The 13,647-nt window shown below is 41.6% G+C and overlaps 2 protein-coding genes across 4 annotated transcripts; both read left to right on the forward strand.

Moving 5' to 3' along the window:
* The first annotated feature begins 193 nt into the window (after positions 1-193).
* LOC126870569 (fibrillin-1-like) lies at positions 194-7,539 on the forward strand. The gene is made up of 11 exons (XM_050628386.1): positions 194-450; positions 607-685; positions 1,228-1,688; positions 1,796-3,050; positions 3,779-3,915; positions 3,978-4,077; positions 4,421-5,020; positions 5,221-6,662; positions 6,741-6,898; positions 7,142-7,291; positions 7,377-7,539. The coding sequence occupies exons 1-11, from the start codon at positions 293-295 to the stop codon at positions 7,442-7,444; spliced, it is 4,608 nt and encodes a 1,535-aa protein (XP_050484343.1). The 5' UTR covers positions 194-292; the 3' UTR covers positions 7,445-7,539.
* Positions 7,540-8,956: 1,417 nt separating this feature from the next.
* On the forward strand, positions 8,957-13,534 carry LOC126870394 (multiple epidermal growth factor-like domains protein 11). 3 transcript variants are annotated; one of them, XM_050628065.1, is made up of 7 exons: positions 8,958-9,147; positions 9,424-9,523; positions 10,261-11,263; positions 11,502-11,979; positions 12,058-12,215; positions 12,596-12,751; positions 12,839-13,534. In XM_050628065.1, the coding sequence occupies exons 1-7, from the start codon at positions 8,996-8,998 to the stop codon at positions 12,949-12,951; spliced, it is 2,160 nt and encodes a 719-aa protein (XP_050484022.1). In that variant the 5' UTR covers positions 8,958-8,995; the 3' UTR covers positions 12,952-13,534. The 3 variants fall into 3 exon arrangements, with proteins under 3 accessions (XP_050484023.1, XP_050484022.1, XP_050484021.1); XM_050628064.1 differs by having other exon boundaries at positions 10,261-11,259; positions 11,495-11,979; XM_050628066.1 differs by lacking the exon at positions 12,839-13,534 and having other exon boundaries at positions 8,957-9,147; positions 10,261-11,259; positions 11,495-11,979; positions 12,044-12,215; positions 12,596-12,741.
* The last annotated feature ends 113 nt before the right edge of the window (positions 13,535-13,647 follow it).

Genomic DNA, 13,647 nt, shown 5'->3' on the forward strand with positions numbered 1-13,647 from the left:
TAAATATCCGCAGTTCGCTTATAAATACACACCTATTTTTACACTTTGTATAGCTGGCTTTCCACTACCTTCGATGATTTTTAAAAATCTCGATGAGCGGGAGAAGGGGCGTATAATTCGCTGAATTTCGACACACGAATGCTGTCAGTTCATAAACACTTCTACGAACAGCTACGCAATCGAAAGAGACGCCGTGGCACCGCGGTGACCCCGAAACGTTATCAGAAGAGATGTAATCCTGCGCATCGAGAAAATAAGAAACCAGTAATCCATTGGTGCTCGCGCATTCAACATGTACAAAACGTTGTTCGTCAGTTCGGTTCTTTGGACATTGTTGGTATCTGACACCTTGGCGATCGAAGGTGTCAAGGGCCGTCACGTTCACCACGATCGACCGAATTCTGTCTTGAACAGCACCGTGCAGGCTGGACTTTGCTACAAGAGGATACGGTGAGTGGAACGAGAAAATTCGATAACGAAAACGACGGATGCTTTTCCGCGTTGAATCGCAACGATGCAAATATGCAACAAGCACGACGCGACGTTTAACCCTGGTTATCGCCACGACGCCCACTGAATTCGTTCATTTTCTTTGCTTCTTTTCAGCTACGCGGATGCGTTAGCATTGAACGCCACGGGTCAGTTCCCTCACAACACACTTCCTTCGACGCCGCAAGAAGGCACGGTAAATATACCACACAGTAGCTCCAAAAGTTTAACACATATCCATATTTCCCAGTGGCCTTTTTTTTTTTTCTTTTTTATGAAATTCTATCCTTTCATCTTCAGCCATAGCACGGTAGAACTTTGATCTTTCGAACGTCTCTTATTATATCTCATAGTTTATATCTCTGTAGGCAATAGAAATATTCCAAAAATACTTAATCCTGCTGCGACCCTTCGTATTTTACCAGATAAAAAAGATTTGTAATATTTTGAAATACGCGTAGTATAAAATCGAGATAAAAGATCGTGCCTACCAGTAACAATTTTTTGATATTTTGTTCGAACTTGAGATATTTCTTAACGTTAGAGTAAACTATATCATAGTCTCTGTATATTCCTCAATGAGTCTTCGATTCACACACACACGCACACGCACACGCACGCGCGCGCGCGCACACACACACACACACACACACACACACACACAATATGGATATAAAAATCTTCTATGATAAGCGTTCAAATACTCTCATTGTATATTCCTTTCCTTTTTACCATTAGAAAGGTGGATGGATCACGATTCTGGATTGTTGCGACGGCTACGAACGTAGCTCCACTTCCGGCGATTGCAATCCTAGCTGCATCGATGGATGTTTAGGTGGAGAATGCACCGGACCAAACGTATGCACCTGTTCTCCAGGCTGGATTGCACAGAAGGGCGTCTGTGTGCCCTCTTGCGAACAACCATGCCAAAAGGACGCTTATTGCTTCTCGCCGAACGTGTGCACTTGTAAATTGGGCTACGAAGAAGAAAACGGCAACTGCAAGCCTATCTGTCCCGGTGGCTGTAAAAATGGCGAGTGCGTGGCACCTCGAGTATGCAGATGCAGAGAAGGATACGTGATTCAACCCTCGCCCGAAGGTTTCACTGGGATCGAGGGCAAAGAGTGCGTACCCGTTTGCGAAAATGGTTGTCGCAACGGAGAATGCACTGCTCCTGGAGTGTGCACTTGTCACGAAGGGTAAATTGACAAACTTGAAGATTTCAAATGGTTGAATGTTATTAGCAAACGTATTGCCAAGGCTAGCGTGTGCGAGACTCGTAAACCAGCGAATTGTTTCTTTACAGGTACATTAATCCTTCGGGTGATACGGAGTCCTGTGTGCCCAGCTGTCCTTCTGGTTGCTCCAATGGCGAATGCATCGCGCCCAATGTCTGTAAATGTAAACCAGGCTTTACACTCGATTCGACCAACAGATGCGTTCCAGAGTGTCCTCAAGGCTGCATCAACGGAGAATGCATCGCACCCAGTGTCTGTAGATGTAAACCAGGCTTTACCCTCGATTCCACCAACAGATGCGTTCCAGACTGTCCTCAGGGTTGCACCAATGGCGAATGCGTATCTCCAGGTGTCTGTAAATGTATACAAGGCTTTACCCTCGACTCAACCAACAAATGCGTTCCGGAGTGTCCTCAGGGTTGCACCAACGGCGAATGCGTATCTCCAGGTGTCTGTAAATGTATACCAGGCTTTACCCTCGACTCAACCAACAAATGCGTTCCGGAGTGTGTTCAAGGTTGCATCAATGGCGAATGTGTAGCCCCTGGAATCTGTAATTGTAGTCCAGGTTACGTACTAGATAGCAATAGGAACTGTGTCCCGGATTGTCCACAAGACTGTGCGAATGGCGTATGCGTTACACCAGGCGTTTGCAAGTGTAACCTTGGCTATTCCCACGACTCCAATGGCAGATGCGTCAACACGCAGTCCGAGTCGAAAGTCTCTGATTGTCAGTTCGATTGCGGTCCAAACGCCAGGTGCGTAGGTCGCAACAGATGCTCGTGTAACCTAGGATACCGCTTGGACCCAGATACCAGGAGATGCATTCCGTTGTCCAATTCCTTCGAATGCAGAAACGGTTGTGGCATCAACGGTTTTTGCGCCGGTCCTGACATGTGCATCTGCAACTACGGAATGCCCGTCGATCCTGTCACCGGAAGGTGTCCTGACTTACAGCCAACCCAGTCACAGTGCCAACCCGACTGTGGGCCAAACGGTAGTTGCGTTGGTCCCAATCGTTGCGTCTGCAACTTTGGATACATAGTCGATCCCGACACTGGAAGATGCATTCCCCAAAGGGGCACCACGGGAGAGGCTATGTGCGAACTGCCGTGCCTGAACGGAGATTGTACCGGCATTAATCAGTGCACGTGCAGACGTGGCTACACCTTGAGTCCTTCCGACGTCACTCGAACAAGATGCGTACCAGTATGCATGGGTGGATGCCACAATGGCGTTTGTACGGCGCCAAACATGTGCATCTGCAATCCTGGTTACAGAAAAGAAGCTGGCGTCAAGGGCAGGCAGAGATGCGTCCCCGTTTAATTTGTTTCTTCGTTCTATTTCTTCGTTGTGTGCCGTATAGTCACAGATATATCCGAGTAAAGTATGTACGATCCTCGGTTAATAGAAGCGTTTTTTCGTTCACGCAGATTTCCTATACCAATTATCAAGCTATGAGAAATAAAATTTTCTAATTGTTTAATTTATATCATAATAGTGGAATTATTGTAGCAACCGTCGAAGACTTTTCCAACGAAGGTCATACCAAATATGACCATATTTGAATAAATCCGAGTTACACGGATGATAGGCGATTAGAAGATGGTCATTAGGCGAGACCGTTTCGCTCACACTCAATGTTTCTCACTCGTATCTTTGAGGTATCTAAGAAATAAGCGGACTCGAGCGAAATAACAGTCGACCATTTGCTCGCTTATAGAGTATCTACCTCGATAACAAACGCGTAGTAAATCTTACTGTATACCGAACTGTATGATTGCAAATGTATGCATGTGTCGTAGTTGATACGAAGCAGCGATTCGAGAATGTCCTCGGCACTAGCCTTCGATTGTACAGTGTCTTTTAATCTTTGTACGATTATTTGTGAATAAAACAGATATATACGGAAACGGAGTGACATATAGCTTTGCGAATTCTTGGTGATTAGTTAGAAAGAGAGATATCTCTGAACATCCTGTTTCGTTTCATATTGTATAGGATATGAAACACTGCAGAGAACGAATGCTTTAGTATCGTTCATTCATTAATACAGAACGCGTCAGAACGAGACAAATCTGAAAATGACATTTCTTTACGTCATACTTCTCGCTATTTTTCTCCAAGTAAGCGAAGTCGAGCCGGATCTATACAGTAGAAGCCATTCACGTTGTGACAAATTAGTCAGGTATATTCGCCTTGTCTTTGAAATGATGAACAAATCGATTTAATCGTCATTGTACTTCTTAGTTTCAGAGCGTCACGGAACGTCTCATACAGAGAGAGTTATCGAGTCAATAAATGGGCAATTTTTTACGAAACAAAATACCGATGGAAATACAGAAAAGAGGTAAACCATTTGATTCTACGCGAAGAATTTCCATTTTCGTCGAAATTAGTAGACTGGCGATATTTATGCGAATTCATATTTTTGTGTATACGAGTAAGCAAAGATTTATTTCACGTAGTATATAGATTATAACGAGTATAGTATGTGCTTGGAATATTTATATCTCATAGCCAATGCCTCGTTAATGAAACAATTTGGAACGCTCTGTGTATTTCTACATCTTTAAATTCTCTCATAAGAGATGATCATGATCGTAAGATTCTACCTGCATAAAAACGCCCCATCTATGTACGTATTACAAACTGATAAGACAAAAATGTACACGCTTAAAAAATATTTCTAGTATTACACCGACTATCGTATTGAGAAAATGTGCTGCCCTACGTATGAAATGAAACTCGACGAATGCTACCCTGTCTGCTCTCCTGAGTGCACGAATGGCTATTGCGTCGAGGATGCGTACGGTAACAATCACTTTTGTCAGTGTTACACGGACTACGTTTTGTCTACAGCAAACAAACATGTTTGCGAACCATTTTGTCCTGACTGTGAAAATGGAAAATGCATGACTCCGTACAAGTGCGAGTGCAATCCGGGATACCAACACCAGGGTATTAAGGACTGCCAGCCTATCTGCAGTAAGCCGTGCGTAAATGGCTTTTGTGGAGCACCGGAACGTTGCACTTGTAACAAAGGTTACAAGTTACTGGATAATTCGACCTACACCTGCGAGCCAGTCTGCGAGAAAATTTGCGTGAACGGCAAGTGTACGGGGCCTAATACCTGCACTTGTCACGATGGCTACGTACAAACAGACGAGAACTCGAAACACCTGTGCGTGCCATTCTGCGAAATTCCTTGCGCACCGTACGGAGAGTGCACCGCTCCTAACATCTGCACTTGCCTCGAGGGCTATCGATTTGATAATAGGAGTTACATAATGGTAAGTGTAAAATAAATTCTTGAATTGTTACGTGAAAGTTCGAAGAAAATTCTGAATCTACGTTGATAATTACAGTAGAATGTTGATTTTTGAAATTTATTCAATATCGGTAAAAAGGAACAAATATTTTAATGAAATAAATCAAACGAAAATATTGAAAGTGTGAAGAAATACGACAGAAGAAGTGCTTCTGTTTTTAGAATACGGAATTCTTCGCCAATAAATCGGCCTGTATACCTATCTGCGAGCAGACCTGCGTAAACGGATACTGCAGTGCGCCAAATGAATGTAACTGTCATCCTGGTTACGCAAAATCAAAAACTAAGGGGAACGTTTGTGAGCCTGTCTGCGAAGGAGGTTGCGTGAATGGGTACTGCAGTTATCCAGATACATGCAAATGTAACCCAGGCTATAAACCTCACACAGCGAATCATTGTGTACCTATCTGCGAAAAGCCTTGCCAATACGGACACTGTATCGGCCACAACATATGTGCTTGCGTAGACGGCTACCATCTAACCGCAGACGACCCCTTCGTCTGTGAACCGACGTGCGAAGAAGAATGTCACTTTGGAACTTGCGTTAGACCTAACGAATGCGCTTGCAACGATGGATACTCGAAAAAAAACCGGACCGTGTGCGAGCCTGTGTGTACAGAGCCGTGTATCAACGGGTACTGCGGTGCTCCTGGGATATGCGCTTGCAATTCTGGTTACAAATTCTCACACAATTCTAGTACAATCTGCGAACCTGTTTGCGACCGCTTGTGCTTCAATGGATTCTGCAGCGAACCCAACAAATGCAAGTGTCTAGTAGGGTACCAGCAACTGGAAAATAAATTCAATGCTTGTGGACCGATCTGCAAGGAAGACTGTGTCAACGGATATTGTACTCGTCCAAACGAGTGCACGTGCGAACCAGGCTATCGACCCTCGAAGAATAATTCAAATGTTTGCGAACCTGTTTGTACACAACCTTGTGAGAATGGGTTCTGCAGCGCACCAGAGAAATGCAATTGCAAAGAAGGTTACAGTCTATCGTGGGACGTTCCGAACGTTTGCGAACCTGTATGCACGGTATCGTGCGGTGTTAATGGGATCTGCGTTGCACCAGATAGCTGCAAATGCAAAGAGGGTTATGTATCGATGGGTAACGAGACTGCGTTTACCTGTGAACCTGTTTGCGACTTTGACTGCGGGAACGGTACCTGCGCATCTCCGAACAAGTGCACTTGCTACGCGGGTTACGCGGAAGACGCAGAAGGTCACTGTCAGCCATTCTGCGAATTTTGCAACAATGGAACCTGCGTGCAGCCTGAAGTCTGCGAATGTGACGAAGGTTTCGTTCTAATGGAAAGAGAAAATCGGAGCGTCTGCGAACCGTACTGCAAGAGTTGCTTCAATGGAGTATGCGTAGCACCCGGTGATTGTCGATGCAACGCTGGTTTTGTGAAAACAGATACTGATAATTCAAACGATGGTAACGACTGTGTCAGCGCGTGTAAGAATAATTGCAACGACCATGGAGTTTGCGATGTCAATAACAGAAACTGCCACTGTTATTACGGATGGGATGGGATGGACTGTGGGGAAACACGATTTTGTATCGCGACGATGAACCACACAAGCGAACGCTTAAACGCGTAAGTATTGAAAACTTTTACATAATATTTTTGTACATTATGTGCATTTTGTATATTTTTATGTTCTTTTCATTGCAGATCGAACATCGAGTACGATGTAAACAACACGATCGCTTACGTAGTTGAAAATAGTCCAATGTGTCACCACGATTGTTTAGACAAAATCAATAACGAGACTTTGTGCTTTGGAAAGTACGAGAACAACACAGAGGATGATACGATCTCCTGTCTGATCGGTACAACTATAAATGAACAACTTTCTTCTACACACAAGCTTCTAATTACAAGCTTCTACAGAACAAGCTTCTAATTACTTTTCAGAGATTACAAATTTCGTTACGAATATCAGTAATGATAATTAACTTTGTTACGAATTAATCAATTAAATAATCTTCTTTGTCGATTCGTTATCGCTTTACACGAATCTTTCGTGCCAATTTTATCTCTTACATTTTTTTAATTGGGACACTACATTGTAGATTCCAGCTGTAATCGAGTGTACGCAACACGCACAAAAGGCCTAAGTTACGCATCGATATCTGGAATCGTGGGTGCTACGGTGATAACTGGTAGCGCCGCTATAATCTACGCGTTGATACGAACGAGCTTGAAAAAGAAAATTTCTTCTGGTAATTAATGTATCGCTACGTCATCAAAGTTTCCAAATAAGAGTCTCTAAAAACGCAACTTTTGAATTGTCGTTTGCAAACGCAGATAATACGCCAGCAACGTCGTCCCGGGGACAAACATCTTTAATTCCTGAAGAGAATAGCAGCCTGTAACTGGAAGACGAACTGTATTCATCGTTTCACCTCTTTGTTAAGTTACTACATCGATGCATCTAAAATATATTTTATAAATAAAACGTTTGTCACATATTCCATCAGGCTAAGTTTCAATCTAACTCAATCCCTCTCACTTTTCGAAATAATAATTTGTTTCGTTGCTTAAAATTTATAAAGGCTACCAGATCTAGAATTTAGAAACTTCATTCGTAACCTCTTTTGAGAAAATTCGTGCATTAAAAAGTTTTCTAACACTAGAACTACCGATAGTTAACTATTTCTATCACAACCAGTCAAAATGACGCGTCTTTAAAAAATACGTAATAATAGAATATTTTTATATTTTTCGATTTATTACGTTCTTACAGAAGGAATTCCATGTTATGTAGTATATTTTTGGTATTATTAATCCAGCTGAGGCCATGATCCCTAAACGAGAGTTGACATATTTATAAAATTGTGGAACCAGTCGTTTTGACTGGTGTGGTATTTTTAGTGTTAGCATCTAGCGATCTAGCGATCGATTCGGAATTTTCCTGATAACTGATGTCGTCATATTGAATGATACGCAGTAAAAATTTTAAAAACGTGTGGGAAATTGTACGAGACGAGGAAACTGGTTAATTGGGGTTCGATAAACAGATTGCAGGACCCTTTTACACTTTGACACGTACCAGTCATTTTGACTGGTTTTGGTATAAATAGCCTTGATACAAAATTATTTTCAATTTTAATACATAAAAGCAAAATAAAATTCATTGTATTATTCTTTTAGTTATCGTTGCGAAAGTCATTACATCATTGTGGAAAAAAATATAACACGAATTTTAAAATAAAATTGTAAAACCAGTCAATTTGACAGATGTGGTAATTCTAGTGTTAAACGGAATGCAGAATGCGTTTAATCGCCTTTATATACTAAATTTATTTTTCGTTTAACAATCTGATATTATCGTTGTAACTACCGATAAAGTAAACGAGCAGAAATATATATGCTTATTATTTTTATACAAAGATATAGTCAGCTAAGAAGTGGTAATTCCGCAAATCTATAAGATACATATGTGTATTATTACTTTCCCCCATGTTTATACATATCAACGAAGAGATAAAGCAAAAATCCTATTAACCTTCCGTGGGAAAGCATATCTTTTGCACCTTTCGTAGGCAACCTGAGTTGTTTACAGCACAAGAGAAATTTTTATTGCTTGCTGTTCTAGAACAAACTTACTTGAACCAAATTCTCGTTGATTCGAAGAATTAGTGCCTACTTCTTTAGGCAATGGAACCTGGATCTCCTTCCCACCCTCCCCCTTTTTCCAAGATATTCAAAAATGAAATTTCACTTCGGACATAAACGATCCAGGTTGCCCACGGTTGGTTAACATTTGTGACGAAGGATCCTCTGTGTAACTCGATCAACTCTGACGACAAAATTGTCTGAACCTCCGCGATATCGAGCATCCTGTCGATAACGCGAAACAGATAAAAGAAGTCGAGCCCATCAATTGCAGCATTTAGCATCAGTTTCAGTAGCAAATTGCTCGTATGAACGAAAGGATGAGAAATATGAGATACATTGGTGGTATAATCTTTATAAACTCTATCCTTATAACAGGTGTAATGATGTCGTCGTGGTCGACCAGGCAACCTAAAAACGAGTTGGATGATTCGGACCATGAGTGCATCGTGAGATTCAGGTAACATAGAAACTACCATATTCTTCGGTGTACGGTTGAACTGCGTTTATTGAAACTTATTAGACAAACAGTTTGTATAATTGCAATTCATATAACCTATCTATCATTTTTCGTTCACACGATAGAAATGATTGATTTTAAGTGGCAAAAGTTCAATTGATCGGGCATTAACCAAGATTTCATTCCAATAAATGAAATTCAGATGAATGGAGATCTGCCGTACAAGAAGATCGTACAAGATTGCAAACGAATGGCAAAGGAACTTTTTTGTTTCAGTCGGAGGGAAGAACGATTCGTGCCGTATACGGAAACGTACAAGGCTCGGAAATGGGGACTTTTTTATGTGATTAAGACTCGAACAAACTACAGGAGCGAGGTATGGAACAGGGAAGGTTCAAAGTCACGAACGTCCAGTGACTATTTCCTTACCTGTGATACACTCTGTATCTTTAATTCTTTTAATTCCTAATTTGCCAGTCAATCAAAATTTTGAGGGGATGAAACAATTACTCCTAATAAGGGGAAAATATGCTTAGCTCTAAAACCAATTGTACGAAAAATTTTGGTAATATAAGATTGATCGATAGCACGATGAATCTCAAAACTGCTTGTAAAAAGTAGAAGCTGCGATCATGTTGTTTTCCTGTTGTCTTCAAATATAATAATATGCACTTTACTTTTGATGTCATATATATATATATATATATATATATATATATATATATATATATATATATATATATATATATATAATTATATATATATAATTATATTTATATATATATAAATGCAGAAATATATATATATATATATATATTTCTGCATTTGCGCACATTAATTAATGCCTATTAAGGATGTGTTGTAATGTGGATAATAGAAGATGGCTGTTTCCTATTAAATCGCTAATAGGAAGCGGATGTGCGATATGTAATATAGTAATAACCAAGTATTAGATAGTAATTGAGATCGAAACAAACCAAAGACGCACAATGCCTTGTAATCCGTAAGCGAAGCAATAAAGATATTATCTACATGTCACAAATGCATAAATATGCACAGTCTATCGATGAGAATCGCTATTACAGCTTAGCATCAATCTCTTCTGGTTTTCAGTACAGAACCACTTGGGTGACTGAGAAAACGTGCTGCAACGGCTACGTGAAAAACGACAACGTCTGCGTGCCAGTATGCTCGGTTCCTTGCATCAACGCAAAATGCGTAAAACCAAATACGTGCGAATGCGAAGAAGGATTTAGACAGCAGTATGTATCGTTCGCGTGCGAGCCAGTATGCGAGGGGAACTGCAAGAACGGCGTTTGCCAATCTCCTAATAAATGCATGTGCAACACTGGCTACGAATTGTCCGCTGACAAGTTGCACTGTCAACCAATTTGCCAGCAAAATTGCGAACAGCTAAATGCTCGTTGCGTGGGGCCGAACCATTGCGTCTGCAATCCAGGCTACGAGCTATCCGATTTACTGTGCAAGCCGATTTGTAAAATGCCATGTGAAAATGGCAAGTGCACAGCGCCGGACGTTTGCACTTGCAACGATGGTTACGAACTTATGGATATGTTCACCTGCACGCCCAAGTGCGAGCAACCTTGTAAATACGGCAATTGCACGGCACCAAACAATTGTACATGCAACCCAGGATACCAACAGAACGAGGCCAAGGACTGTGAACCAATCTGTAGCGAATCCTGCGTGAATGGAACTTGTATCGCCCCGGAAGTCTGCAGCTGCGACCCAGGTTACGGATTATTGAACGATTCCAAGTATGTTTGCGAGCCCATGTGCGAAAAGGCTTGCGTAAATGGAACCTGCACAGCACCTGACATCTGTTCTTGCCACGACGGCTATCAAGTTAGCGGAGATGACACGATGAAGCACGTGTGCGAGCCAATTTGCGAGAAACCTTGCGGAAACGGAACGTGCACCGCGCCAGGAGTTTGCAACTGCACGGAGGGTTACTGGTTCGAGGAAGAGGAACGAACATGCTTACCGTTTTGCAAGATTCCTTGTGAACCTGGCGGAACATGCGTGGCACCGGACACTTGCAGTTGCTTCGATGGATATCGAACGATCGATACGAACGTGAAGGAAAACGAAGTGAGTATAACTGTAATCTTTCGATTCGTGTCTTTTTAACTAGGAGCTTTAGAATTCAGATTTTGGTCCCTGCCGGTTGCTCAAATGCATACGCTGATGTACAGTGGGTTGCGTGTGTACAGGCATCTCTAGTGCGAAATTAAATTGTTCCTAGCTTGGAAAATAAGACTTATCCGACATTTGTGCGCATAAAAGTTTTTCACTGTTTTGTCATATCCTTTCTGTATATATATAGGTCCTAGACAAAATCACAGATGGTTATATATCAGCCTGTGAACCTATCTGCGAACCAAGTTGCAAACATGGTAAATGCACGGCGCCGAATTTCTGCACTTGCAATGACAACTACACACGATCGTCAGATAATCGGTGCATGCCAATCTGTTCCTCCTGTGAAAACGGTATCTGCGTTGCGCCACATGTATGCCAGTGTTTAGAAGGTTTCGTCAAGGAATCCGAAGGCTCGTGCGTAGCATTTTGCGAAAATAGCTGCGAGAACGGAAAATGCGTGGCGCCAAACGAGTGCCGATGCGATGTTGGCTTTGAATTGAGTGCGAATGGTACCTGCGTTAAGCCGTGTACACGCGTTTGCAAAGGTCATGGAGTATGCGTGAAGGACGAGGAACCGTGTGAATGTTCTTACGGATGGACAGGGTGGGATTGTGACCAACCCACTGTGTGCATTTTAGTAATGGATTTCGACGATAAGACCGTCAATCGGTGAGTATAATGGTAATACGAATTTGTTTTGCATTGAAGTACAGATTTAATGAACTTTTAAAAGAAAAATGTTCATAGACTCACGGTCCACAATGAGACGAATAGCACGCAAATGGATGCCAGACATTACGCACCGTATTGCTACCAATGCAACGACACAGAGGGCAACAAAAGTTTCTGCTTTACTATAACCTCCGACCATGGTCCATCGACGATTGGTTGCTTTGTCGAAAGAGGTATTTTCTTAATATATTCGCTATTGCCAAAATATGACTGTTCCCCTATAGTAGAAAAGCTTTATATCTTTCACAATTACGTGAATCCACTGTCACACGCTGTAAATTGCGCCGAATAATCTAATTCGAGATTTGTTTCATATTTTGCTAATATAATCACGATAATTGCGTCTTATAGCAATACTGATCGTACTTGGAAATATTTTATATAACACAAAGACTATACAAATTATATAACGTGAAACACAGAAACAAATATACAAACTTATATGATACACGTAATTCATACGAAGTTTCTATAGAGATTCAAACACTTTCGTAGGAAACTCTAATTTTATATCGAAAATTCTCTATTGCATAGTTGTATGTTCTATTTCAAGAATCGCCGTGCTACCTATCTATGTATCACAGCAGCACTAACACAGTGTCCAGGATGGTTGGAACATTAACAGCAATTACGATCGTAATAATAGCGACCGCAACAACGGCAGCGTATTTCTTCATTCGTAGACAACGGAAAATGAAGACGCGCGCAGGTATTACGATAAGAATTAATAATAAAATAATAACGCGATAAGCAACGTGATTTCTTTGTTTAATCTTTTTGTTTCTGTTTTCTTCAGCCATCGTGCAAAATGATTTGTATCAAGAAACTATCACACACGAAGCAAACGAATGTCTCATTTCGGAAGATGAAAGTCACGATGCAATCGTGAACGACACTGGGATAAATTAGAACGAACAAAGTACGAATCGGTATTTGAACGAGAATTTTCTCCTAGTAAATTCTCGGAGGATAAGAAGATATACAGGCGATGTACAATCTTCAGGAAGTGTACGATATCATCGCGTGAAAAACGGAACACCTATGACGATAGTATTAATACTTGAAACGCTACCTTTTGTATTAAATATACGAAAACGTTCTAGAAAAGAAAAGAAGAAAGCTGTACTCGATTAACCATACCAATATCCTACAGCGACGTCGAACGAAGCCAAATGATTCCCAATACGATCCACGATCCTCCATTACGCCTTCCATATGATCATGTAGATATACCGTCAACGTCAACGTGGAAAACATCGTCGAACGAAAACGATCGCGAAACGTACATACACACTGTGCATAATCGAGGCAATCGAGATCGACATTCTTTCAGATCCTGACCTGCAAAGAGCGACCACCCTCCAAAACCAATACGATGCACAATGCTGAGAACTAGGTAGCCGGACGGCAGCGGACTAACCGAAGTATCGGCGCGCACGATCGCATACGTATAATTCAAATCGCGTTGGTTTCAAGGTAGCCGGCTGGAAAGGTAACAAACCAATAATCCTTCACCCCCTGATAGCTGGAGGTTGGGCGACGACGAGAGGACGGAGCAGCCCTGATCTCGATCGACGCGGCACAAAGGGAGGAGAAAGGAAGGGG

This window comes from Bombus huntii, chromosome 10 (genome assembly GCF_024542735.1).
Source record: "Bombus huntii isolate Logan2020A chromosome 10, iyBomHunt1.1, whole genome shotgun sequence".
NCBI lineage: Eukaryota > Metazoa > Arthropoda > Insecta > Hymenoptera > Apidae > Bombus > Bombus huntii.